Source organism: Acomys minous, assembly GCF_964271855.1.
Source record: "Acomys minous genome assembly, chromosome: 12".
In the NCBI taxonomy this organism is placed as follows: domain Eukaryota; kingdom Metazoa; phylum Chordata; class Mammalia; order Rodentia; family Muridae; genus Acomys; species Acomys minous.
In genome coordinates this window covers 26,066,037-26,093,418 of record NC_140493.1, presented here as the reverse complement: position 1 = coordinate 26,093,418, position 27,382 = coordinate 26,066,037, and the positions used below count along the sequence as shown (strand labels likewise).

At 53.8% G+C, this 27,382-nt stretch overlaps 1 protein-coding gene across 1 annotated transcript; it reads right to left on the bottom strand.

Annotated features, from left to right (window-relative positions):
* Positions 1 to 6,456: 6,456 nt before the first annotated feature.
* On the bottom strand, positions 6,457 to 27,062 carry EPPK1 (epiplakin 1). Its single transcript, XM_084747888.1, has 2 exons — positions 26,943 to 27,062; positions 6,457 to 19,204 (listed from the first exon to the last, which is right to left on the bottom strand). Exon 2 carries the CDS (start codon positions 19,156 to 19,158, stop codon positions 7,264 to 7,266), a length of 11,895 nt encoding a protein of 3,964 aa, XP_084604014.1. The 5' UTR covers positions 19,159 to 19,204; positions 26,943 to 27,062; the 3' UTR covers positions 6,457 to 7,263.
* Positions 27,063 to 27,382: the final 320 nt, after the last annotated feature.

Genomic DNA, 27,382 nt, shown 5'->3' with positions numbered 1-27,382 from the left:
TGGTGAGCACTGTTTCATTTTATGTGTTTTGAGATGGGAACCTTGATATATTGTTCAGGATGCTTGTAAACAGCTCAAAGGGATCCTTTCATTTTAGACTCCCAGATACTGAGACGAGGGAAAACCAGAAAAAAAAAATTTTTTTTTGTACCACTGTGCCTTGCTGACACTGCTTTGAAAAGTGGAGTACACTCCACAAGGCACAGCTTCTTCCAGAGAAATTTGATTGTGACTTCGAATATCAGTGGTCGGGAGCCATGTTACCTGAGTTCAAGACCATCCAGTGGGTGTACGTCCACATTGGGGGTCGGTATGCCTATTGCTATTTCTAGGTTCCTTAGATTATTAGGGTGAGCCACCAAATCCTGCCCCTCAGAATCTTTTAAAAAAAATGTTTGAAGATAGGCATGGTGACGAACGCCTTTAATCCCAGCACTCAGGAGGCAGAGGTAGGCGGATCGCTGTGAGTTTGAGGCCAGCCTGGCCTACAAAGTGAGTCCAGGACAGCCAAGGCTACACAGAGAAACCCTGTCTCAAAAACCAACCAACCAAACAAACAAACAAATAAAATAAAAATTTAAAGAAAAAAGAAAAAAAAAAGATGTTTGAAAGATCTCCAATTTTCCATCTTTCCTGATCCCAAGGTGATCCGCGATGGAAGAAGTGCCAGATTCTTCCGTGTCTTCTTCAGTCAAAAAAAAAGCTGCAAATGTGACTTGTGGCAGGTCTCTGGGCCACATAGGAATTAGGTGCTTCCTGACCCTCCAGTCTCAGCCCTGGTGTGGGATGAAGGTCGTTCATGTGTTTTGCTGTGAAGCCATCTGTCCCCACTGTGGGCCCTGCATCAGATGAGTCAGCTCCTACCTCAGCCTCTACACAGGAGAGCCTGGAGGGCCTCTCACAGGCAGATGACATACTCCTCTTCCTCCCTTGTTGCCACGGCTCTGCTCCTGTCTGGGTGGTTCCCTGCCCTGTTGGGTTTGTCAAACAACTCCTCCTGGGCCTGGAGTGGTCAGGGAAGACTAGGCAAACTGAGTGAGGGAAAGAGGCAAGCACTGGACTACCCCCCAATCTGTCCTTCATGTCACCAGGAAAAAGGAACAAACAGGAAGTTGGCAGCTGGACAAGAAGTCATGTCTGACCAGCAGAGAAGAAAGCTGCCAGAAGTAAGTTAATACCTGGCATTCAGGCTTCAGCCTTCTGTGACGTCCCCCACAACCTCTCCCCCGCCTCTCTCTCTCTCTCTCTCTCTCTCTCTCTCTCTCTCTCTCTCTCTCTCTCTCTGTGTGTGTGTGTGTGTGTGTGTGTGTGTGTTGCTTTGTTGCTGTTTTGAGGTTTGTTCAAGGCCGAGTTCTGCAAACTCATGATCTCTCTGCTCTCTGCCTCAACCTCTGAGTGCTGAGATTACAGGCACAGGCCTCTATGCCCAGTATAAAGTCAGTTTTGAACACAAGCTATTAACTCATTTGTGCTTTTCGATTGTTTCTATAGCAACCCTAATTTCCTTTTAGCTAGAAGCACGCCTTGGCCTGATTTGTTGGGGGGTAGGGGAGGAGTCTTCTATTTAGATAAGAAGAGAAAAACTACAAGCAGGTTAAAAGCTGTCCCCGAGTCGGGCGTGGTGGCGCACGCCTTTAATCCTAGCACTCCGGAGGCAGAGGCAGGCGGATTGCTGTGAGTTCGAGGGCAGCCTGGCCTACAAAGCAAGTCCAGGACAGCCAAAGCTAACATGGAGAAACCCTGTCTCAACAAAACAAAACAAACAAAAACAAAAACAAAAGCTGTCCCATGGCACCGTCACTGCAGACATTTTTGGATCATTTCTAGGAGATATTTGACTTGTACACATGACCACCTCTGAGTCAGGTGCTGTTATTATGCCCCTTAGATTGGGAAGAAAAAAAAAAAAGAGGAAACAAGAATGTTGAGACATCAATCACTGGCCAAAGAGTAGGTAGACAGTGGTCAATGGTGGTACTGGGAGTTGAAAGCAGTAGCCGAAGCTGGGAGCCTAGATTCACTCTTCTCCCCTGCCCCCAAGTAAAGTAATAAAAGGGCTGGAGAGATGGCTCAGAGGTTACGAGCACCGTCTGGTCTTCCAAAGGTCCCAAGTTCAATTCCCAGCAACCACATGGTGGCTCACAACCATCTGTAATGAAATATGGTTCCTCCTTATGTGGGCAGAATACTGTATAAATAATAAATAAATCTTTTTTTAAAAAAAGTAATAAAAGGGAAATATTACTAGATTCAATCTCTTCAGAAGCCACGGTCAGAGCCGGGTGCGGTGACGCATTCCTTTAATCCCAGCATTCGGGAGGCAAAGGGTAGCCTGGTCTACAAAGAGAGTTCCAGAACAGCCAAGGCTACACAGAGGAACCCTGTCTTGAAATACAAAAACAAAACAAAAGCCATGGTCAGATTGTGAGTGTAGCAGTGTAAGGCTGGGAGACATTTTCTCAAGGGATCTCAGAATGAGAAGACTTGCTTTGGGGAACAGCAAATGCAGAGACTAACAGCCACAGGACTGGGCTACTGCCCCTCTGACATGCTGAACCTACTCACCTTCCTCCTTTTCAGACACACAGGATGCTGCCTACTGACTATCCCAGAATGCTTCATGCCTGCTCATCAGCATTGTCCAAACCTTGATTGTGTCTGAGGATCCTGAATTTCTTAGAACAGTATATAGCCAGCGACATCCTTTCAGCAGCAGACAAGAGCTTGCTGGGTGAGAATGCAGCTCGTGGTTGGTGCTTGCAAGTTTCCAGCCAGTCACTGGAACCTGGCGTGTGCTTTTCAAGTCACAGTAATAATCCCTGAGCCCTCCATGGCTGGCCAAGATAAAGGAATGTGCCTCAGCCCAGGTCTCCCACAGCTAATCCCTCTGGATCGGAACTGGGATGCTCACAGCGGTAGCAGGATGGGAGCATCAGATCAAAGAGCAATTGGGAAGGTGGCAGGTCTGCCTGGCTACCCCTTCTGCTGTGTCTATGGCCTTGGTCAGAGGATAGTGGAGTCTGAGCACTGCAGCGGTTGAGTTCAAGTCCTGAGAGAAATGTACTCATCCCTCTGCAAGTTCTCAACCTCTGGGTTGTGACCCCTTTGAGGGTCACAATCAGATATCCACAGTACAATTCATAACAGTATCAAAGTTACATCATGAAGCAGCAATGGAAGGATGCTGTGGTTGAGGGTCACCACAGCATGAAGGCTAAGAACCACTGTATCTAGAATATAATACGAGTCCCATTTCTCTTGTCTTCCCCAACCCTGTGATGTCAGATGGGGTGCCATTCTAAGGACCTAAGAGCCTCCAGAGCCTTTACCTTTGTGGACACAGGGTTCAGGCACCAGGTCCTGGTAGGGCCACAGCACTATGGCAAGTACCCTCTCTCCTCTTCTCTCTGACTGCTTTACTCTGAGCACAGTAATATGGAATTTCCTGGCAGCATAGAAAATTAAAAGGTGGGGAGAGGTCCTGGTATCTAAATGGCTGATCACAAGAGTGCCTCTGGGGGGTCGGGGGGGGGGCTGGAGAGATGGCTCCGTGATGAAGAGCGCTGCCTGCTCTTCCAAAGGTCCTGAGTTCAATTCCCAGCAACCACACAGTGGCTCATAGCCATCTATAATGTGATCTGATGCCCTCTTCTGGCTTGCAGGTGTACATGCAGGCAGAGCACTGTATACCTAATAATAAATAAATAAATAAAATTTTTAAAAAAGAGTGCCTCTGGATCCCAGAGTATTGGGGTGGGGGGGAGGAAGCGCAGTATCCAGGCAGCCTAGCTAGAGGAGAGATCCTCCACACTTCACACCGTTCACCCAAGGCTTAGGCTCAGGTCATGAAAACAATACAAGATAAATAAGAGTAAAAAGGCTCCACATTCTGACTGCTGGAATGAGTGAGTGTGGAGAGAGAGCATGGTTGACAAATGGCAGTGATGATGGCCTAAGGGTTAGAAGTATCAGGAAAGGGGTTTGAAGTTTACGGCCTGTATTGTCCTTGGCTGGTGCCATAGTTTGAGCAGGACCCCTGGGCCCAAATCTGCCCATCATAATGTTCTACTTGTAGGTTTCTAGGACCCTCTGGATCCTTCTACTTTGCTATTCTCCCATGTTTCTCTCATCTAGAGTCCCAATAGGATGTCCTCCCCTCTGTCCAAGTCTGACTTTCACATGTACTCTGGTGCCCCATATTTGACCATGTCCCCTGAATGGGGAGACCTGGTGGCACTCAGAAGAAGGACAGCAAGCGACCAAGAAGAGACTTTATACCCTATGAGCATATACAGGGGGAGGAGGTCACCCTCAGTCACAGTCATAGGGGAGGGGAGTAAGGGGAAAATGGGAGGGAGGGAGGAATAGGAGGATAAAAGGGAGGGGATAACAATTGAGATGTAATATGAATAAATTAATAAAATTAAATTAAAAAAAAGAAGTATCAGGAAAAAGTCTAAAATAACATGTTAGGTTTATTGCTCAGTGCCACCGAAAACAGCGAGCCAGTCAGCCAGACGTGCTGTTATATTTATAGGAGTATATAAATGTATATTATTTATAGATCACACACAGAAAAAGAATTCTCCAATTTGAGACGTGGAGAAGAACTTCAAAGAGACAAGCAAGAGCTAAAATCACATGCCGGGTGTGGTGTCTCACACCTGTAATCCCAGCACTCAGGAGGCAGAGGCAGGCAGATCTCTGTCGGTCCAAGGCCAGCCTGGTCTACAAAGTGAGTCCAAGACAGCCAAGGCTACACAGAGAAACCCTGTCTCGAAAAACAAAACCAAACTAAAAAAGCTAAAACCACTGCCTTTGAAGTTGTGAAAGGAGGAAAGAAACAGGGGCCTATAGTAGAGCAGTTTGAAACAATAATGCTGAACAGGTCCCGGATTTTGGAAGTTCAGCACAGATAGGATCAGCTCAGAGAAAACTATGTTCAGAGACATCGCAGGTAGTCTGGGCAGGTTCTTCTAAACAGCAGGAGGCAGCCAAGGCCACTGTGGGTACCCACACTACAGACTAAGTTAGGGGACCCAGTTGGCTCAGTTTCCTTAACAATACTTTATTCTGAACTTATTAAGTAAACGTACCTCCCTTACAACCCAACTACCCTAAACAGGAGGGAAAGGAGATTAAGGAGAACAAGAACGAACCCTTCTGGGTGTCAGTTCCTGGGAACGATACCCCTGGCATAGTTGGCAGGATTTCAGAAGACCAGCAATTCCACCAAAGTTGCTGCTGGAACCTGGAGCAAACCGGAACCCAGAGCCTCACCTGGAGCCCAAAGCCTTGAATCCTTCCCTGGACAAGTTCTCTCTAGGAACGTCTCAAAGTAGAGCAATGAACAGCCAAACAATACCAAGACCCAAAAAGCCCAGCCTCCTGTTTTGGGCTCATATATATCTCTCCTCTCAGAGTCTGTACCAGGATGTTTTTCAGCTGGCAAAAACCAAGCGCCCTCTCCCCCACCCCAATGAAGTGGTTCATTTTCTAGTGGGTAAACATCACCTGCTATCTCACAAGTCTGCTCCCCATCCTACACATGGGATCAAAACAGAAGCAAGTTTATCTCCACTACAGTTAAGAGCATTGGAGAGCCCAGGTTTGATTCCCGGCACCTACACAATGGCTCACAGCCGCCTGTACCTCCTGGTCCAGGTGATCTGACACCCTCTTCTGATCTCCACAGGAACCAGGAACATATGTGGCAAATAGACATACATGCAAGGCAAAACATTCATACAATAAAGGCAAGTAAAGATATAAAATCCAAAAATGATAATCATAAACAAAGTTAAAATAAAAAAATAAGAACTTCGGTGGGGTTTTTTCAGATTTATTTCATTTTATGTCTATGAATGTTTTGCCTACATGTATCTGTGTGTGTGTGTGTGTGTGTGTGTGTGTGTGTGTGTGTGTGTGTGTGTGTGTGTGTGTGTGTACACCACCTGAGTCTCTAGTGCCCTTGGAAGCCGGAAGAGGATGTTGAACCCATTTGAACGGGAGTTATGGATGGACTCACACGGTTGTGAGTCACCATGTGTTTGACCAAACCCAGGTCCTCTGAAAGAACAGCCAAGTGCTCTTAACCTTTGAAATATCTCTCCAGATCCTGTTGTTTTGTCCTTGTAGTTTTTGTGGGGTATCCTACACCACTCAGGGACTCCGCCAGCTGAAAAGCCGTGCCCTTGAATCTTCCAAACACTGAGTCAAAAGAAATGATTTTCTCCATAAAACAAAAGAAGAGCCTCAAAGCATGCAAGATAACAGGAATGTCGGTCATATGTGCCCTGGCATATTATCTCCCAGGGCAGTTGCTAGTCCCTACTTGGGGGGGGGTGACCCACAAGACTGCACAGCACAAAGAGCACAGCACACAGATGATCAATGCTCAGCACACAGTAAGGAGGCATGTAATACAGGCGGCAGGAGTAAGAACGAGTCTCTACGAAAGCAGAAAATCCATTTATTATCAAAAGCCATGTACCCACTAAAAATCGTAATACAACAAACAGCTGGGAGGTCTCAGTGGAATAGAGAGTGAGAACGAGCAACATCTTACTAAAGTACAGGGGGGGAATCAAGGTATCAGGTGCAAAGTGCCCATAGATTTAAAATGAAGATTTTTTAAAAAAGGATTATTTATTTTTATTTTATGTGCATTGTGGTTTTACCTACACGCGTGTCTGTGAAGGGGCTAGAATGCCCTGGACTGGAGCTACAGACAGTTGTGAGCTGCCGTGTGGAAATGGACCCCAGGTCCTCCGGAAGAGCAGCCAGAACTCTTAACTGTGGAGCCACCTTTCCAGCCCGAATGCTGAAGATCTTTTTGCCAAACATGACGGCTCATACATGCAATCCAGTGCTTAGAAAACCAAAAATAAATTGCTAGTGGGTTTGGGACCAGTGTGGATGACACACTTAGTGATTGTGGTGTTCTCTGGATTACAATGAGAGCGTGTACTAAAAGATCAGGCCCTCCCAGCCCGAGTTCCCATTAAAACAACAGAAAATAGTCATAAGAAGTAAAACATTTACAGAGGATAAACAACAAAGAGAACATACGAGCACATGAAAAGCACAAACAAAAATGGGCACAGTAGGGAGAAAAGATCATAACCTAAATACCAAAGCCTGATTATTAAAAAAAATAAAATAAATGCTGAAGACAAAAGAGATTATAGCTATCCAAAAGTCATATATGATAAAAATGCTGAGGGACCTACCATGAAATTTGGGAACATAACAAAAAACAATTCAAGACTTAGAAAGAGAGAGAAACAACAACCCAGTCTCTGGGTCAACAGTAGCTCTCTGCAACAGCTGTAGATAAGTAAGATTCTCATGGGTGTTGGGGTCAAAGAAGCCCTTGGTGTCATCGCTGGGGTCGGCCAGGATGCTGTTCATCTCCTCGTCAAAGTAGCCACGTTGGTAGGCCACGTCCACGGGCACACGGTGGCTGTGCACGGGATCGATGACGCCACCCGTGGCAATCTGGGCCTCCAGAAGGCGGATGCCGTGGTCCTTGACGATGAGGTCCCTCTGCATGGCCTGGAAGAGAGAGATCTGCTCCCCGGTGTAGGGGTCCGTGTAGCCAGTGACAGCACGCTCGGCCGACAGCAGCTTCTCCTGGATCTCGCCACCCACCACGCCTGCGGCCACGGCCTCCTCCACAGACAGCCTGCGGTTGTGCACTGGGTCGATGATGAAGCCCGTGGCCGCCTGAGCCTCCAGCAGCACCAGGGCCGTGCCAGGCCTCAGCACGCCCTTCCACATGGCCTGGTAGATGCTCATCTTCTCCTGACGGCCAGGCTCTCCCTGGACAGGCACCAGGACGCCCGCTATGCAGCTGGTGCCCTCCAGGTAGCGCCTGACAGAGTCCATCTCGGTCACCTGCTGCAGGGTCTTGGTCCCTTGGGCCAGTTCCCGCAGGGTCCCGGGGTCTATGATGCCAGAGGTCTGCAGCTCAGAAGCAGTCACCTGGCGCCTCAGGCCCCGGAAAGACACCTTGCTGAGACGTTCTTCTGTCTCCTCGATGACTTGGGTGAGGATGGAGATTAGCTCTTTTAGACTCAGGGTGCCGGCCAAGTGCTGGGCAAGGAGCTCATCTCGGCGGCCCTCGCTCAGGTAGGAGGAGAACAGGACTTTCCACACGGAAACTGGCTGGTCCCGGAACTGCCCGCGGTGTACCTGCATGGTGGCAGCACGCAGAGCCTGCTCTTGACGCCGCCTGGCAGCGTCACTGTTGTCCTCAACCTTGTCTGGGGAGGTCCCTGAGCTCCTGGCCCCAGGCTCCTGCTGGGTAAGCGAGGAGACACTCAGCTTTGCCGTGGACTCCTGCCTCTCCTCGGCCTCCTCGATGATGGTGGTCAGTCTGCGGGTCAGCATGGGCAGAGGCAGTGCCCCAGAGCTGAACTGCGCCAGCAGCTCCTTCCGCGTGTCCCCGCTCACATAGTTAGATGTCAGGACGTCCCACACTGGGACCTTGTGGCCCCGGAGGTGACCCAGTTTCACCTCCATGGTGGCCTTACCCAGGGCCGCTTGGGGCTCTACACCTGGGCTCCCGGGCTTGTCCCGGGACAGCAGCGAGATGAGGGTGGTGCTCACCTCCTGGACGGTCAGACCACCGGCCTGGTACCTACGCAGCAGATCCTGGCGCATGCTCTCGGGCACCTCGCGGTAGAAGAGAAGCTCCCACACGGAGATGCTCTGGCCCTGGAAGTCTCCTGTGCCCGGGGTCACACGGGTTTCCCGAAGGGCACGTCTCAATTCGTCACTCAGGTGGTACACCGTGGAGCCCTTTTCTGCCAGCTGCAGCATGTAGCACCCCGTCTCTGGGTCCCTCACACAGCGACGCAGCAGCTGAAGGTAAGTGAGGTTCTCGTGCGTGTTGGGGTCAAAGAAGCCCTTGGTGTCGTCGCTGGGGTCGGCCAGGATGCTGTTCATCTCCTCGTCAAAGTAGCCACGTTGGTAGGCCACGTCCACGGGCACACGGTGGCTGTGCATGGGATCGATGACGCCACCCGTGGCAATCTGGGCCTCCAGAAGGCGGATGCCGTGGTCCTTGACGATGAGGTCCCTCTGCATGGCCTGGAAGAGAGAGATCTGCTCCCCGGTGTAGGGGTCCGTGTAGCCAGTGACAGCACGCTCGGCCGACAGCAGCTTCTCCTGGATCTCGCCACCCACCACGCCTGCGGCCACGGCCTCCTCCACAGACAGCCTGCGGTTGTGCACTGGGTCGATGATGAAGCCCGTGGCCGCCTGAGCCTCCAGCAGCACCAGGGCCGTGCCAGGCCTCAGCACGCCCTTCCACATGGCCTGGTAGATGCTCATCTTCTCCTGACGGCCAGGCTCTCCCTGGACAGGCACCAGGACGCCCGCTATGCAGCTGGTGCCCTCCAGGTAGCGCCTGACAGAGTCCATCTCGGTCACCTGCTGCAGGGTCTTGGTCCCTTGGGCCAGTTCCCGCAGGGTCCCGGGGTCTATGATGCCAGAGGTCTGCAGCTCAGAGGCAGTCACCTGGCGCCTCAGGCCCCGGAAAGACACCTTGCTGAGACGTTCTTCTGTCTCCTCGATGACTTGGGTGAGGATGGAGATTAGCTCTTTTAGACTCAGGGTGCCGGCCAAGTGCTGGGCAAGGAGCTCATCTCGGCGGCCCTCGCTCAGGTAGGAGGAGAACAGGACTTTCCACACGGAAACTGGCTGGTCCCGGAACTGCCCGCGGTGTACCTGCATGGTGGCAGCACGCAGAGCCTGCTCTTGACGCCGCCTGGCAGCGTCACTGTTGTCCTCAACCTTGTCTGGGGAGGTCCCTGAGCTCCTGGCCCCAGGCTCCTGCTGGGTAAGCGAGGAGACACTCAGCTTTGCCGTGGACTCCTGCCTCTCCTCGGCCTCCTCGATGATGGTGGTCAGTCTGCGGGTCAGCATGGGCAGAGGCAGTGCCCCAGAGCTGAACTGCGCCAGCAGCTCCTTCCGCGTGTCCCCGCTCACATAGTTAGATGTCAGGACGTCCCACACTGGGACCTTGTGGCCCCGGAGGTGACCCAGTTTCACCTCCATGGTGGCCTTACCCAGGGCTGCTTGGGGCTCTACACCTGGGCTCCCGGGCTTGTCCCGGGACAGCAGCGAGATGAGGGTGGTGCTCACCTCCTGGACGGTCAGACCACCGGCCTGGTACCTACGCAGCAGATCCTGGCGCATGCTCTCGGGCACCTCGCGGTAGAAGAGAAGCTCCCACACGGAGATGCTCTGGCCCTGGAAGTCTCCTGTGCCCGGGGTCACACGGGTTTCCCGAAGGGCACGTCTCAATTCGTCACTCAGGTGGTACACCGTGGAGCCCTTTTCTGCCAGCTGCAGCATGTAGCACCCCGTCTCTGGGTCCCTCACACAGCGACGCAGCAGCTGAAGGTAAGTGAGGTTCTCGTGCGTGTTGGGGTCAAAGAAGCCCTTGGTGTCGTCGCTGGGGTCGGCCAGGATGCTGTTCATCTCCTCGTCAAAGTAGCCACGTTGGTAGGCCACGTCCACGGGCACACGGTGGCTGTGCATGGGATCGATGACGCCACCCGTGGCAATCTGGGCCTCCAGAAGGCGGATGCCGTGGTCCTTGACGATGAGGTCCCTCTGCATGGCCTGGAAGAGAGAGATCTGCTCCCCGGTGTAGGGGTCCGTGTAGCCAGTGACAGCACGCTCGGCCGACAGCAGCTTCTCCTGGATCTCGCCACCCACCACGCCTGCGGCCACGGCCTCCTCCACAGACAGCCTGCGGTTGTGCACTGGGTCGATGATGAAGCCCGTGGCCGCCTGAGCCTCCAGCAGCACCAGGGCCGTGCCAGGCCTCAGCACGCCCTTCCACATGGCCTGGTAGATGCTCATCTTCTCCTGACGGCCAGGCTCTCCCTGGACAGGCACCAGGACGCCCGCTATGCAGCTGGTGCCCTCCAGGTAGCGCCTGACAGAGTCCATCTCGGTCACCTGCTGCAGGGTCTTGGTCCCTTGGGCCAGTTCCCGCAGGGTCCCGGGGTCTATGATGCCAGAGGTCTGCAGCTCAGAGGCAGTCACCTGGCGCCTCAGGCCCCGGAAAGACACCTTGCTGAGACGTTCTTCTGTCTCCTCGATGACTTGGGTGAGGATGGAGATTAGCTCTTTTAGACTCAGGGTGCCGGCCAAGTGCTGGGCAAGGAGCTCATCTCGGCGGCCCTCGCTCAGGTAGGAGGAGAACAGGACTTTCCACACGGAAACTGGCTGGTCCCGGAACTGCCCGCGGTGTACCTGCATGGTGGCAGCACGCAGAGCCTGCTCTTGACGCCGCCTGGCAGCGTCACTGTTGTCCTCAACCTTGTCTGGGGAGGTCCCTGAGCTCCTGGCCCCAGGCTCCTGCTGGGTAAGCGAGGAGACACTCAGCTTTGCCGTGGACTCCTGCCTCTCCTCGGCCTCCTCGATGATGGTGGTCAGTCTGCGGGTCAGCATGGGCAGAGGCAGTGCCCCAGAGCTGAACTGCGCCAGCAGCTCCTTCCGCGTGTCCCCGCTCACATAGTTAGATGTCAGGACGTCCCACACTGGGACCTTGTGGCCCCGGAGGTGACCCAGTTTCACCTCCATGGTGGCCTTACCCAGGGCTGCTTGGGGCTCTACACCTGGGCTCCCGGGCTTGTCCCGGGACAGCAGCGAGATGAGGGTGGTGCTCACCTCCTGGACGGTCAGACCACCGGCCTGGTACCTACACAGCAGATCCTGGCGCATGCTCTCGGGCACCTCGCGGTAGAAGAGAAGCTCCCACACGGAGATGCTCTGGCCCTGGAAGTCTCCTGTGCCCGGGGTCACACGGGTTTCCCAAAGGGCACGTCTCAATTCGTCACTCAGGTGGTACACCGTGGAGCCCTTTTCTGCCAGCTGCAGCATGTAGCACCCCGTCTCTGGGTCCCTCACACAGCGACGCAGCAGCTGAAGGTAAGTGAGGTTCTCGTGCGTGTTGGGGTCAAAGAAGCCCTTGGTGTCGTCGCTGGGGTCGGCCAGGATGCTGTTCATCTCCTCGTCAAAGTAGCCACGTTGGTAGGCCACGTCCACGGGCACACGGTGGCTGTGCACGGGATCGATGACGCCACCCGTGGCAATCTGGGCCTCCAGAAGGCGGATGCCGTGGTCCTTGACGATGAGGTCCCTCTGCATGGCCTGGAAGAGAGAGATCTGCTCCCCGGTGTAGGGGTCCGTGTAGCCAGTGACAGCACGCTCGGCCGACAGCAGCTTCTCCTGGATCTCGCCACCCACCACGCCTGCGGCCACGGCCTCCTCCACAGACAGCCTGCGGTTGTGCACTGGGTCGATGATGAAGCCCGTGGCCGCCTGAGCCTCCAGCAGCACCAGGGCCGTGCCAGGCCTCAGCACGCCCTTCCACATGGCCTGGTAGATGCTCATCTTCTCCTGACGGCCAGGCTCTCCCTGGACAGGCACCAGGACGCCCGCTATGCAGCTCGTGCCCTTGAGGTATCTCTTCACGTCCTCATTTCTTTCAATCTGATCTACTGTGGTCCAGCCTTTTTCCAGGTCCTCCAGTGTCTGTTTTGTGATGACAGCTGAGCTGAGCAGTTCCTGTGCTGTGACTTGTGTCCGCAGTCCCCGGAACCAAAGTTGCTTGCTTTTCCCTTCCTTGTCTGCAATCATTTCTAGTATACGTTTGACCACTTTCTGCAATGCCCGGTCTGTTTCACCTTTGTATATTCTAACTAGCTCCATCTTCTTCTCCTGTGACACGTACTCTGAGTTCAGCAGCTCCCACACAGATCTCCTCTGGCCTCTGTACCTCCCCACTGTCACTTCCACCTGTTCCGCCTCCAGGGCTTGTCTAGTGGCCTCATCAACATACTCCATGTCCTTTTTGTCCTTGACCACCGGGAACAGAGCCCAGCCTGACTCCTCCTCCTTCTGGCACCTGTCCTGCAGCTCCTGGTATGTGACCTTTTCTTGTGTGTTGGGATCCACAAATCTTTTCCTCATGTGTTTCTGGTCAGCGATGAGCACAAGCACGTCGTCACACAGACAGCCACGCCCGCAGGCTACCTCCATGGGGAGCCTGTGGTGGTGCAGCGGGTCAATGACCCCGCCTGTGGCCACCTGCACCTCCAGCAGCCTCAGTGCCTCCTCTTTTCTTATTAACTTCCTCTCCATGGCTTGGAACAGTGGGATAGTCTCCCCCGTGGCGGGGTCTTTGTAGCCTTTTGCTGCCTTCTCTGCGTTCACAAGTCTTTCTCTCAGGTCTTCGCCCACCAGGCCAGCTGCTATGGCCTCATCCACACCCAGGCTCTGGTGGGTGCGGGGATCCAATAGGTACCCAGTGGCAGCCTGTGCCTCCAGCAGCTGAGCTGCAAACCCTGCGGGGATCAGTTCTTCCATGCTGGCCTCATAGAGACTCAGTACCTCCTGGGTTAGGGGTGTGGTCACCCCAGCAATGCAACGGCTGCCTCTCAGGTAGCTTTTTATGTGGTCCAGCTGGCAGAGGTCCTTCTCCCCACTGTGGAGCGCGTCCAGCATCTTCTTATCGAGGACCCCAGAGTTGAACAGTTCTGCAGCCGTCACTTCACCGTGGATGCCAGCCACCTTGAATTTTTGGTTTCGCTTCTCTGTTTCTTCCACGGTGGTGGTGATAACCTCCAGAAGTTTCTCTAGGCCTATGTTCTGGGCTCTGTAGTCCTGCAAAAGCTTTCTTTTCCTTCCTTCTGTGAAATACTGGGAAGACAGCAGGTCCCACACAGACACAGTCTGGCCTGCAAACTTCCCTACGTGCATTTTCCTAGTTCTGGATCTCAGCGCTTGCCTCGTGGCCTCATCAATGTACGTGCAGGTCTCTCCCTGCTTTACAATTTCCAACATGTACAGGCCTGTCTCGGGGTCCTCGACGCAGCGCTCCAGCAGCTGCAGGTACGTGAGGTTCTCGTGAGTGTTGGGGTCGAAGAAGCCTTTAGTGTCGTCGTTCGGGTCAGCCAAGATTCGGTTCATCTCCTCATTGAAGTAGCCACGCTGGTAGGCCACGTCCACAGGCACACGATGGCTGTGTACAGGGTCAATGATGCCACCTGTGGCAATCTGGGCTTCCAGCAGGCGGATGCCATGGTCCCTGACGATGAGGTCCCTCTGCATGGCCTGAAAGAGCGAGATCTGTTCTCCAGTGTAGGGGTCCGTGTAGCCGGTGACAGCCCGCTCGGCTGATAGCAGCTTCATGTAGGTTTCTTTGCCAAACATCCCTGCCTGGAATGCCTGCTCTACCGTTAGCTTCCGGTTCTCCACAGGGTCGATGATGAACCCGGTGGCTGCCTGAGCCTCCAGCAGCACCAGGGCTGTGCCTGGCCTCAGAATGTGTCTCCTCAAGGCCTCTGGGATACTCATCTTCTCTTTCGTACCCTGAATAAGGACCCCAGCGATGAAGTTGCCTCCTTCCAGGGACCTCTTCACGCTGTCCATCTCTGTCACTTCCTGGACTGTCCTCTTTCCCTCATTTAGCTCGTCCAGTGTCTGCTTATTAATCAGCTGGGACCTAAACAAGTCCCCAGCTGACACCTGCTTCCGCAGCCCTCTGAAGGTAGCCTGTGGGGGCTGCTTCTCTGCAGCCTCCACCAGGGTGGTGACCATACTGATGACCTGCCGCAGAGCAGCAGCCCTCCCGGAGCAACAAAGTGCCACCAGCTCCCTCCGCTTTTCAGTTCCTACATACTCAGAGTGTAGCAGGTCCCAGAGTGACACGCTGTGCCCTTGGAACCTCCCCATACTGATGGGCACCTTCATAGCCCTCAGTGCCACTGCAGTGTGGTCATCCACCTCGAGCACGGTGTTCTGAGGCAGGGGCAGCAGCCACAGGCCAGTGGCAGCATCCAGCACACAGAGTTCCTTGAGCTGCTGGTATGTCACTTTCTCACGGGAGTTGGGGTCAAAAAAGAGCTTGTTTTCCTTCTCAGTGGCAGTCAGCAGCTGGCTTGTCCGCTCATCCAGGAGACCAAGCTTGCAGGCTACTGCCTGGGGCAGGTGCACTCCATGGGCAGGGTCCACAATGCCCCCTGTGGCCAGCTGGACTTGCAGGAGAGGAAAGGCCTCACTCTGGGGTACAAGCCCCTTTTCCATGGCCTGCCATAGAGAAAGGGAGCCTCCCGAGTAAGGGTCTGAATATCCTGTCACGGCCCTTTCCACTTGCCTAAGCTGTTCGCTCAGCTTCCTGCCCACCAGGCCGGCCTTCACTGCACCCTCCACTGACAGTCTCTGGTTGGTTAGTGGATTGACAAGGAAGCCAGAAGCCACCTGGGCCTCTAGCAGCTGCTGACCCAGGCCTGTGGGTAGGAGGCCATCTCTAACAGCCTGGGCAATGGTCATCTTGGTCCCTGAAGGCTGCAGCAGCACGCCGGCCACACAGCCCGTACCCCAGAGGCAGGCTTTTAGAGCAGGCTGTTCGGCTACCTCAGTAGGTGACTGCACGCCCTGTGTCAGGGCTTCCAGTGTCTCTTGGGTGATAATACCAGCATTTCTTAGCCAAATGGCAGGGACCTCACCCCGTGGGCCTGGCACGGTGATGCGGGCCCGGGCCAGGAGCTTCGCTGCGTTCACCCAGCTGCGCACAGTGTCCTGTAGCTGTGGCACAGACGTCTTCCCAACCCTCACGTCCTCAAGGAAGCCCCTGCGCTGCTCCTCAGTAAAGTAGCAGGAGGTGAGCAAGTCCCAGAGGGACAAACCATCTTCGGTGCCAGCTGATGCTTGCAGGGTCTCCTGGACCTGTGTGTCGGTAGGGAGAGCAGGAGCATCTTCTGTCAGGGGCAGGAGGTGAAGGCCAGAGGCTTTGTCCTGGAGACACTGCCCTAGAAGCTGAGCATAGCTGGTGTGTCCCCGGCCATCGGGTGTGGGAAAGGTCTCAGGAGAGCTGGACAAGGCCACTTCCATCTCTTGATCAATGCAGCCACGCTGGACTGCCACAGGCATGGGGAGGTGGATGTGAGTTGTGGGATCAATGACCCCTCCTGTGGACACCTGGGCCTCCAGTAGGCGGGTTGCCTGCTCCATAGGGACAAGGCCCTTCTTCATGGCCCTGAACAGGGACACTTTTTCTCCAGTAAAAGGGTCTCTGTAGCCAGTGATAGAATGCTCTGCTCGTTTCAGCTTGCCATATACTTCTGCTCCCACTAGTCCCCTGCACACAGCCTCATCTACTGACAGGGTCTCCATACTACAGGGGTCTGTGATGGCTCCAGTGGCTGCCTGGGCCTCCAGCAAAGCCAGGGCCACACTAGGTGCCAGCAGCTTCTGCTTCATGGCCTGGTAGAGGCTGATTCGCTGTTTGGAGGGCTGTAACAGCACGCCGCCTACAGTGCCTGAGCCCTGAAGGTACCTGTGAACATCATCCAGGTGAAGGAGGGCATCTGGGCTGACGGTCCCTGTCAGCACCTGGTCCAGAAGCTCCTGGTTGATGATGCGGGCCTCTAGGAGCTGGTAGGCAGTGACGCGGCCCTGTAGTGCGGGCAATGTGATGTCTGCCCACCTCCACATCTCTTTCTCCAGCAGCTGAGTGACCTGCTCCAGTGTGACCTTGCGCTGCCGGTAACGCTGCAGTAGCTGCCTCCTCCAGTCCTCTTTGAAGTATTCCGAGTTAATCAGCTCCCACGCAGAAACTCTCTGCCCCCGGAACCGTCCATATTTCACGGAGAGCAGTAGATTCTGGAAAGCCTGCCGAGTGGAGCTATCTACCAGCTGGGGTCGTGTACCGCTAAGAGGCAGGAGGTGCAGGCCTGTCTCAGAGTCATGTATACAGCGCTCCAGAAGCTGCAGGTAGGTAAGATTTTCATGTGTGTTGGGGTCAAAGAAGCCCTTGGTGTCATCAGATGGGTCCAACAGGATGGAGTTCAGCATCTGGTCAAAGTAGCCACGTTGGTAGGCCACGTCCACGGGCACACGGTGGCTGTGTACAGGGTCAATGACACCACCCGTGGCAATCTGGGCCTCCAGCAGGCGGATGCCATGGTCCCTGACAATGAGGTCCCTCTGCATGGCCTGGAAGAGTGAGATCTGCTCCCCAGAGTAAGGGTCCATGTAGCCAGTCACTGCACGTTCTGCAGAAAGCAGTTTTTCGTATACATCAAGTCCAATGACACCAGCCCTCAGTGCTTCCTCCACAGAGTATCTCTTGTTCTCTTTTGGGTCAATGATAAAGCCTGTGGCAGCCTGGGCCTCAAGCAAGATCAGGGCAGTACCGGGCCTGAGGAGCCCCTTGCTGCGGGCCTCATAGATGCTGAGGCGTTCCTGGGAGTCAGGCAGCAGTAGGCCTGCAATGCAACCTGTGCCCTGAAGATACCTCTGCACCGAGTCCAGGCTGCCCACATCTTGGGCTGAGGTCTGACCACGTTCCAGCTGCTCAAACAGGTCCTGGTTAATTATCTCGGCTTTCAACAATTCTCCTGGTGTCACAGTGTCCCTCAACCCAGCAAAAGTGACTTTGGCAGTGGTTGCAGCCTGCTCTACAATGGTCTTCAGCTCAGCTGCCAGCTCCTCTACCGACAGGGCCCCTTTCTGGTGCTGCTGGGCAAGCACTGCCCTCTGCTTAACGGGCACTGCTTCAGAAAAGAGCAGTTCCCAGAGGGATACAGGCCGGCCCTGGTACTTCCCTACAGAGATGGAGGTTGTGGCCTTGCTCAAGACCTGCCGAGTACAGTGATCAATAAATGTGGGTCCCTGAGGTTCATTTGCGTGGGATATCCCAGGGAGAGGCAGGAAAGCGAGCCCTGTCTCTGGGTCAGTGACAGAGCTGGCTAGCAGCTGTTCATAGCGAAGACTGTCATGTGTGGTGGGATCTAAAAAGCCCGTTGCCTGAGAGAGATGTTGCTGAGTCTCTTCGTCCAGGCAGCCAAAGCGCAGGGCAGCCTCCAAGGGCAGCCGGAATTTACGGGCTGGGCATATGAGGCCACCTGTGGCCAGCTGGGCATCCAGGAGGCGCAGAGCCAGCGGCTGGTCCACAAGCTCCTTCTTCATAGCCTGAAAAAGGGGGACGCGGGAGCTGCTGAAGGGGTCATAATACCCAGTCACTGCCTGTTCTGCAACCAGGAGCTGCTCATGAAGTTCTGGGCCAACCAGCCCTGCCTTGACTGCCTCTTCCACCCAGAGACGCTGGCCTGTGACTGGGTGCACGAGGGTGCGGGTGGCAGCCTGGGCCTCTAAGAGTTGTAGTGCAATGCCCTTTGAGAGCAAGTGTTCCACTGTAGCCTGGTAAAAGCTCTTCTTGTGACCCCTGGGCAACAAGACAACCCCCGCCAACCCTCCAACACCCTCCAGATAGCGTTGCACCTCGGGACGTGTGCCCACATCCGACACCACCAGCGTGCCCTCCCGCAGGCCTCGGACTGTCTCCTCATCCAGGACTCCAGCCTCCAGCAGCATACTTGCACTGGCTGCTCCACCCAGGGTGTGGAAGGTGGTCTTCAAGGGCAATAAAGGCAGCCCTGAGCTGGGGTCTTGCACACACCTACCCAACAGCGTGCCGTACGGCAGCTGCTCCAGCGTGTTGGGGTCAACAAAACCTGGGACACCCATGCTGGGCTCGGACTCCACCAGGCTGAGCCACGTCTCCTTATCCAGAAGGCCCTGCTGGCAGGCTAGCTCTGGAGCCACTCGCACACCCTGGGTTGGATCCACCAGCCCCCCAGTAGCTAGCTGGACCTCTAGCCATCTCTTCCCCAGGGTCCTGTCTACAACTTCTTTCCTGATGGCCTGGAAAAGGGCTAGCTTTCCATCCCCATAGGGGTCAGGATAGCCAGTAACTGCACGCTCAGCGGCCAACAATTTCTCCTTTAGCTCCAGTCCCACGAGACCCCGCCTTAGGGCTTCAGACACAGGAAGCAGCTCGCCCTGGTCAAGGTCCACAAGGCCCCCAGTGGCTGCCTGGGCCTCAAGCAAAGCCAACCCGAGCCCGGTGGGCAGTAGGCCCTGCTTCATAGCAGCAAAGAAACTCTGGGTCTGCCCTGATGCCTCCACATACACCCCAGCAATACTTCTGGCTGTGGTAGGCGGGGCAGCCTCGGCTTGGGGCCTGGAAAGAGTGCTGGCTCCCAACTGGTGCTTCCTGACTTTAGGCACAATTGACTGCTCAGTGCCATTGGCAATCACGGCGTCACGAGGAGGGGCCTGTCCGTTCATCGTGGACAACTGGAAGCACAGAACTGGCTTAAGGTCCACTTGTGTCCTGCAGGGAACAGAAAGATTCAGTCAGGGACCCTGAGTGGCTGGGCAGGTGAGAAAGATAAGATCACGGGGGTTGGGTGGGTGGGGGAGGGGTCAAACACAAGTCCTAAGCTGAGTGAGTCCTGAATCCATATCCAGATGTGATAACAGGAGGTCCCCTGAGCTGCCACAGAGGTTCATGGTAGCCAAGGGCCCTCCAAAGGCATGAATGGACCTCATTGTTGGGGGAGAAAGCCCTGTCCTGCAAGTCCCTTCAAGATGGATTAAGACAGGTTGCCCTAGTGGCACATGCTTTTAATCCCAGCACTCAGGAGGCAGAGGCAGGTGGATCTCTGTGAGTTCAAGGCCAGCCTGGTCTACAGATGGAGTTCCAGGACGGCCATGTCTGTTACACAGAGAAACCCTGCTCAAAATTACCCCCTCAGAGGCTAAGAGCACTGTCTGTTCTTATAAAGGTCCTGAGTTCAATTCCCAGCAACCACACGGTGGCTCACAACCATCTATAATGAGATCTGGTGCCCTCTTCTGGCGGGCAGGCACACATGGGGGAAGACTACTGTATAATTAATAATTTAAAGATACCCCTCTAAAGGCAGGCTGGCCCCCCAAAACTTAGACAATGCAAGAGACAGCATAGGCACAGTTGTTGGGTATTTTGTTGTTGTTTGATTTTTTTTTCAAGACAAGATTTGTCTGTGTAATAGTTCTGGCTGTCCTGGAACTCTCTTTGTAGACCAGGCTGGCCTCAAACTCACAGCGATCCACCTGCCTCTGCCTCCAGAGTGCTGGGATTAAAGGTGTGTGTCACTACTCCCTACACTATGGGCACGGCTTTGAGAGCAGGCTGTGCTCTACTTAATTTTATTTATTTATTTATTTATTTATTTTTGGGTTTTTTTGAGACAGGGTTTCTCTGTGCAGCTTTGGCTTTTCTGAACTCCCTTTTGTAGACCAGGCTGGCCTCGAACTCACAGCAATCCACTTGCCTCTGCCTCCTAAGTGCTGGGATTAAAGGTGTGTGCCACCACGCCCAGCCTACTGTGCTCTACTTTAAGTTACACTATATTGTACAAAACAGTGTTTTGTTTTTCAGGCTATGCCTAGAAAATGAGAAGACTCCATTTGACAACTTGGCTTTTGCCATTTTGAGGGAAGTATACTGCAGGCCCTGGGTGGATCTGCAAACAGCACCACCTGTCAGGCAGCAGCCACAACACTGACTGAAATGACTTATTCCAGGGAGTCGAAAGGAAGCCACCTTATACACTTACCAGGGTGAACTGAGACTATAGGTGGGTGTGTTAAAGCCATCTCAGGGAAACCAGACCCAAGAACTTAACCAGACACACCAGTCTGAGAAAAGGGTCCCTCATCTGGGTCCCATCAAAGTGAGGGACACCTAACACTTCGATGACCTGGCCTTACATCACCTTATACCTGCTGTGTGCATCAACGACAAGCAAGCAAGCGAAGGATTTCCCAACTGTTGTTGCACCCTTAGCTTGACTCTATCCTCTGGGGTTGGTCCTGACCCCGCATCCCTTCATCTTTTTGTCCCTCTGGACCTGGACCTGGACTCACCATGTCCTTTTCTTGGGCCCCTACAGCTTTGTTCTAACACCCTGACTACAGAAGCTCCCTCCCGCCACTGGTCTCACTTGTTGTCCTAACAGTGCAGCCTCTCGAGCTCTGAGGATGTTCTCTGAATCCCACTGCAGCCTCTTTAACTTGTATTCAGTCTCTAAACCACCTACAGACAGAGAAGCACACAAAGAGATATACTGTGCGCTGCGTGGGGTAGGTGATAAAAGTTGCTTTAGTAATTAAGATTGAGTGGGACGAATGAATTTGCCTTCACCTTGGGCTGGATTACCAGAGTAGGTGGGAGTAGATGTAAACTCTTAAATTTTGAAGCTACGGAACCTTGGGAACTTGCTGTCATTTGATATAGTCTGACAGTGTGGAGAGACACGGACATGTCTGTCCACATTTCTGACATAGTATTATTATAACACACAAGGTCCTGAGGTCTCTTAGGACTCCTTGTGGAGTATATCTGCCCTCTACTCCTGGCCTCCAGGATTCCAGTGCATAGAGCTTGGGGCCCTCCCGAGCCCCGCTCTCCCCCAGTCCTGCCTTAGTCTTAGAAGGTGTATGTTGGGCCTTCTTGCCTGCCTGTGTCCTGGGTCACCTGGATCCAGGCCTCTAAGCCTCTGCCAAGGCTTGGGACTTTTTAGCTGAGCTGAATCCATTGCCCAGAAAGGCAACTCAGATTCATAACATGCAGGCCATGACTGTGACCTTATTTGGAAACAGGATCTCAGGGAATATAACTAAGATGAGATCATCCTGAGGCCTGCTGGCCGGGATCCAGTGCACCTGGTATCTCTAGAAGATGGGAGGCAGGCTTGCTCAGGGAGAAGGAAACCACCCTGTAAACTGAGCCTGCATACTGTGTCTTCTCTTAGTCCACAGCCTCAGCATTGCTAGAGTGTTTCTCTCTGCTCAGGAGTTCATCCAGGCTGCTCCCTGCATGCACGCTGGGAGGTGTCGCCCTACCCCTCCACAACACACATTTGTACTGTGGAACTTAGCAGACAGACTTTGAGTCTGTGTGCCCAATGAATCAAGAGATTCTTGGCCTGCCCCCAGATCTCTCAACCTGCAGCCTGAGCCAGCCAGTCCTGAAGTCACATCCTGTTCTGTGTCCTGTATACAGATCACCTAGTGCCCTTAGTGCCCTTAGACATCAAACTCACCCTCACATTCCTTTCTTTCTTTCTTTCCCTCCCTCCTCTTGCTTGTTTTGTTGTGTTTGTTTGTTCGTTTGTTTGTTTTGTTTTGTTTTGAGACAGGGCTTTTCTGTGTAGTTCTGGGTCTCCTGGAATTCATTCTGTAGCCCAGTCATCTGCCTCTGCCTCCCGAGTGTTCGGGTTAAAGGCATTGCACCCGGCCAGGGTTTTCTTAAAGGTACCTCAGTCGGTACAGCTGCATGCTGGCTGTCCACTGGTCCACCTCACACCCACCAAAGTCCTCATGGTTTTGCTATGGCACCTCAAAAGCTCGTCCTGTCACTTCTCAGCCAGACCTCCTGCTCCTATAACCCTAGCTTCTGTACCATGTATGCAGGAGCCCTCCATGCCATCACCAGGCACCTTTAAGGCTCCTCGCCAATATCCACACCACATGTAGAATGTGGAGGGCAGATAACTGGGAGCGAGGCTGGCTTGCTGGGCAGCATGGCCAAGGCAGGGGCATAGCCTATATTGTGGATGGTAAGCCGGGCTTTGAGATCACGATTTGCTAGAGCCTACACTGTTCAGCTTAGAGAGGGTTCTGAACAGATGGTCTCACCAAACTCTTTGAGAATTGCCCTACCTAAGGGCCCATGACAGGTTCAGCCCCTTGACATGATTTGGGGACAGTCTGCAAGCTATTAAGTCATGGCTCTCGGGGATACCATTGAGATGGCATTCCAGCCATAGCTTTGGCAAAATGTCATTCTTCATTCCCTCCCTCAGGCTGGTCCTGAGCCTTCTGGGGTACCCTACCGCCATCCTGCTGCTCAGAGTCTCAGGCCTCAGGCCTACAACCAGGCAGGCACCTGGACAGGGCTGGAAGAGTCCACCACCAACCTGCAGCAGAACAGGCAGAGCCCAAGGTGCCAGCATCAGGGCCACCAAAGACACAAGATGGCTGGGATAAGATCACTAAACACTGGGAGTGCCCAGTTGGGCAGCTGTGAGGGGAGGCAGCTCCATTGTTAGGGGCTCCCAAAGCAAAATAGTGAACCTCAACATGAAGCAAAACCCTTTGCCAAGGATGAGTCCCAAGTCAGGGTGTGAGGGCTCTGACTTAGGATGAATGACTTGGTGGTAATACGCCCAAACTCAAAGCCATAGATGCCCTTTTCCTGTGGATGTTCCTCCTCAGTCAGCCTGCCTCCCTGCAGGGACCAATGCCTCTTGTCTCCTACAACTCAACCTAGGGGACCAAAAGGAGGTCAGGAATCAACCCAAGAGGTTGGGTGATAGGGGCTGGACCAAGTTGGCCAGGGAAGGGATTTCCCAGAACAAGAGGGACAGACAGAACACACTGACAAGGACTCTGGGAAGTATAAACCACTACCAGCCTGTGACTCTCTAAGGAAGAGTAGTTTGCTAGTGGCACGAACTGATCCCGGGGCTCCCCAGCTGGGCTTATCTATTAGGAAGGAAGTGGTAGGGGCCCCCAAAATGCAACAGCAGAGTCCAGGTGCTGATGACTGTCTGTCTGAAAAACCCAGGGTGGGGCAGCCAAATGGGTCCAGCCACACAGAGTTCGAAAAAGAAGTCGTAGAGCAGGTATCCCTGGAACAGCTGAAGGGGCTGTTGACAGGCACATGTGTGAACAAGAGCCCAAATCCAGTGCCTGGGGTGCAGGTGCCACCCAGTGTTGGGGTGATCCCTTTATGCACTGTGTTAAAGATTGCCCTTTTATTACTCAGATGCTGATTTCTGTACCCAGAGTTAGTTGAGTATGGACCGGACTTTGGTATTGTCATTTTTATTAAGTATCTCCTAAACACTGTTCTCCATCACCTTCTGATTGGTCAATTAAAGAGCTGGCCTGCCTATAGCAAAGGCAGGAAAGGGAGGCAGGACTTCCGGCAGAGATAGGAACTCTAGGAAAGCGAGGCACCGAGGAAGTTAGACACGTGAAACCGAGAAGAGGTAACAAGCCACGTGGCAGAACATAGGTTAATATAAGTGGGTCAACACAGGTAATAACAGCTAGTTGAGAACAAGTGTAAGCTAAGGCCTAAAGCTATTATAAATAAATAAATAAAAAAACTCCATGTCATTATTCAGAACTGAGGCGGGCATAGACAGTCCATATGGTTTTAACCCAGCCTCCAACTCCTGGGCAAGAACGGACCTCAAATGAAACAAGTACAAAGAAGAGAGCAAAGAAGACCAGCCCTTCTGGAAGAGAGCTCTGGTCAGCCACTCACTGCCCATGCTTTGACAGTGACACAGACCCTAGGAACACTCAACTGTTCCTAGAGCCTGAGGGTTACTGGGGTCCTGTATCAGCTTGGTGGGGCCACAGGGCTGTTTTATGGTTGACTCATGTCATTAGGAAGCACAAACTAAGGAGTTCCATGGCCACGGAGGATGAGGTGTCCACTGCAGGAAGGCCAAGAGGTCAGTGAAACTGGCCAGGGCCCCTCTTGCTGCCTAACAGAAGCGGCTGGCAGAGGAAGTGTAGTGACAACTGCTTAAAGGCACAACCTAGGCTTCTGCTCCTAGGTGACGGACACCCTGCAATCTGGACACTATCTATAGGACACAATGTTTCTATTCTAAAACATTGATTTCCCATAGTGCTGGGTCCCAGGAGAGCAACTCAGGCCCAGGAACCGAGGCCTGGGAGCAGTAGCCTGCACACTGGGAGAGTGAGTTCCAGGGTCCATAGAAAGAGCAACACTTGTGAGGGCAGACCTGCCTGGCAGGGGGAGAGGCGCCTCTATCCCATGCTGACAGCAAATGAGAGCATACAGCTCCTCTGGCTAAAGAGGAGACTGTGGGCGGTGGAGCTGCTTCTGGCCCAGTGACCCAGCCCACAGTGTGTAGTGAGTCAATGGTAATTTCTCTAGATGACGGGAAGAGGTAACACATGCTTAGTACAACCTGGGAGCCACTGTCACAGGACCAGGTCCATCCCTCAGTCCTTCTCTTGCACTTCCTCAAGTAGGCACCCAGTGGCATTTTAGAGACTCTGGTTTTGAGGTGGCACAGTATGACTCTGGTAGACCCAGGGCTGCCCAGACTTGTCCATTTTCAGGGACAAGTTAGACAGCATGGCAGACCAGCCTTTTCCACCAACTGCCTTCTCCATGACAATATCCCAAGACCACCCCTAATGACTCATTCCAGACTCTGCTCCCAACATTGCTTTGGTGCCCACCTACAAAGCTCTAAGCTCGGGGGGCGGGGTGGGGGTAGGGGGACGAGCACGCACGGTGTTGTCCAGGACAGAGCAGAACACAGGAGAGAGACCCTACGGTGGGAGAGGTTGGTGTCCCTTGACGTGGGCTGGATGAGGGTGGGGAATCCAGGACAAGCAGTTCACTGCCCGGAAGAGGTGGAACATAGCCTTGGGACTATCGCTGGGACCACACCATAAGGGCATGATCTTGAGTAACACCTGATGTGGACACGGACAGCCAGCCCTGACAAGCATGCTTTGTACAGAAAGGCAAGACCTGAGTGAGAAGTCAACATAAACTTAAGCAAGCCGCTCAGGTTCCCTGAACAAAGAGGAGATTGAGGGTGGAAAGCCACTGACAAAGATCCAGAGAGCAGGAGACTCTGGGGAAGGGGTGGGGTGAGGACTGGGTTCTGGTGTGTGAGAGGCAGCCACTCCCTGTTGGCTTGTGGGTGACCTTGGGCCTGGGAAGACTCTCCCCGGGCCCTGCCTCTTCCCTGGAGGGTAGAGGAGCAGACATTCGCCTTCTGCAGCGGTTGCCTGGGAAGACGACCAGACACATGGGTCAAAAATTCAGGGTGTTGCACCGGGCATGGTGGCGCACGCCTTTAATCTCAGCATTCGGGAGACAGAGGCAGGTGGATCTCTGTGAATTTGAGGCCAGCCTAGACTACAAAAGTGAGTCCAGGACAGCTAAGACTATACAGAGAAACTCTATCTCAAAAAACTAATAATAATAATAATAATAATAATAATAATAATAATAATAATAATAATAATTCAGGGTGCCTGAGGGGTATATAGAGTTCCATTAAGGAAGGCAGGAACACAGGTAGCATCGATAAAGGTCCCAGGTGTGAGACAGCAGCATAAGTTAAGGCCTGAAGGAGCTGAGAAAAGTGGGCAGCTCACACTGCCCTGGCAAGGAGATCTATGAGAAAGGATGTCCCCCTTGCCACCCTAGAGGCCACCACAGGCCAAAAGGAAAGAGGGTCAGCATCCCCTGGGTATCGACACCATCTGTCACCACACTGAAGGGTGGGCCCTTCACCCCAAGCTGGACAAGGAGAGGCACAGGGCTCACTGTTAATGCTGCTGTACTGCGATAGGGCAGACCAGAACCAGGAGGCCAGGCAGACAGCCCAGAGCACGTTTAGAGCGAAAACTTGGCTTCTCCCCCACCATGAGCAGATTATCAACTGCACCTTGCCCCGAAAGACACAAGTCAAGGACCCTGTGCGAGGTTGGCTTGCTAAGCAAGTGGGGAGTAGAGACGCAATCCCCCTCCCTTTCCTCTTCTTCCCAAGGGTCCTGATGCCTGCCACTCAAGGGGCTATCCCCGTGGCTGCTCACCCCGGACAGCTGGTAGCTCCTCCTTGGATCAGCAATGCCTCCCTAGCCTAATCAGGACTGTCAGCCCAAATGCTTGTCATTAAGATTTCTCACCATTTCTTGTGAGGAGGAGGACAAGGAATATCCCATATGCAGGGCCAAACATCACACCACATAACCTGCTGAAAACCACTAGACACCACCCACGTGTGCATTAGCACAGCAGCCTCGCAGGGGCCTCAGTTTCCCCACCCATCTCAAGGCTCCGAGGTAGGGGGCTTCCCACCTCCATCCCTGAGCTCAGACTGCCCAGGGTAGTGAACGGGCCCCAGAACACCGGGCCCCCAGGTCCCTCACTAAGTCCTCTTGGGGCCACTGGCCTCTGGCTCCCACGGGTATTTCAGTTTCATTTTTCCAACCTGCCCTTCTTTCCCCACCTGTTGCGACAAGGCTGGCGCTGCGTGGCCTTCGTCCTCCGTCTCTGCTCCCTCCACAAGGGAGCCCCGCGCCACAGGCATTTAAATCTACGTGGCCCCTCCCTATGGCGACCCAAGTCCCTTCCCCAATGAGGGCGGTAGGCGGGGCTGAAACTAGGTCCCCGCTCGCACTAGACAGGTGGGGTGGGCAGGTGAGCGCAAACCGTGGCACGGGGCAGGGCTATCTCTGAGCAACTCGAGCTGGGAGAGGCTGCAGAGTTGCAGAGTCCCTCCCTTCCTCCCTCCCGCCCTCCCTTCCACGAGTCACTGAGAAAGAATGCGGGACAGGTACTGGGTGGGGGTGGAGAGCAATCGGCTTCGGCCCTGTGGCTTTTGAATGGAGTTTGCAAGGGAAATGAAGACCCACCAGACAGAGTTTCGGTTCCCCAAACTCCTCTTTA

What these genes read in the sequence shown, in the direction of transcription:
- EPPK1 (XM_084747888.1), bottom strand. Translation starts at nt 19,158, where the DNA reads ATGAACGGACAGGCCCCTCCTCGTGACGCCGTGATTGCCAATGGCACT.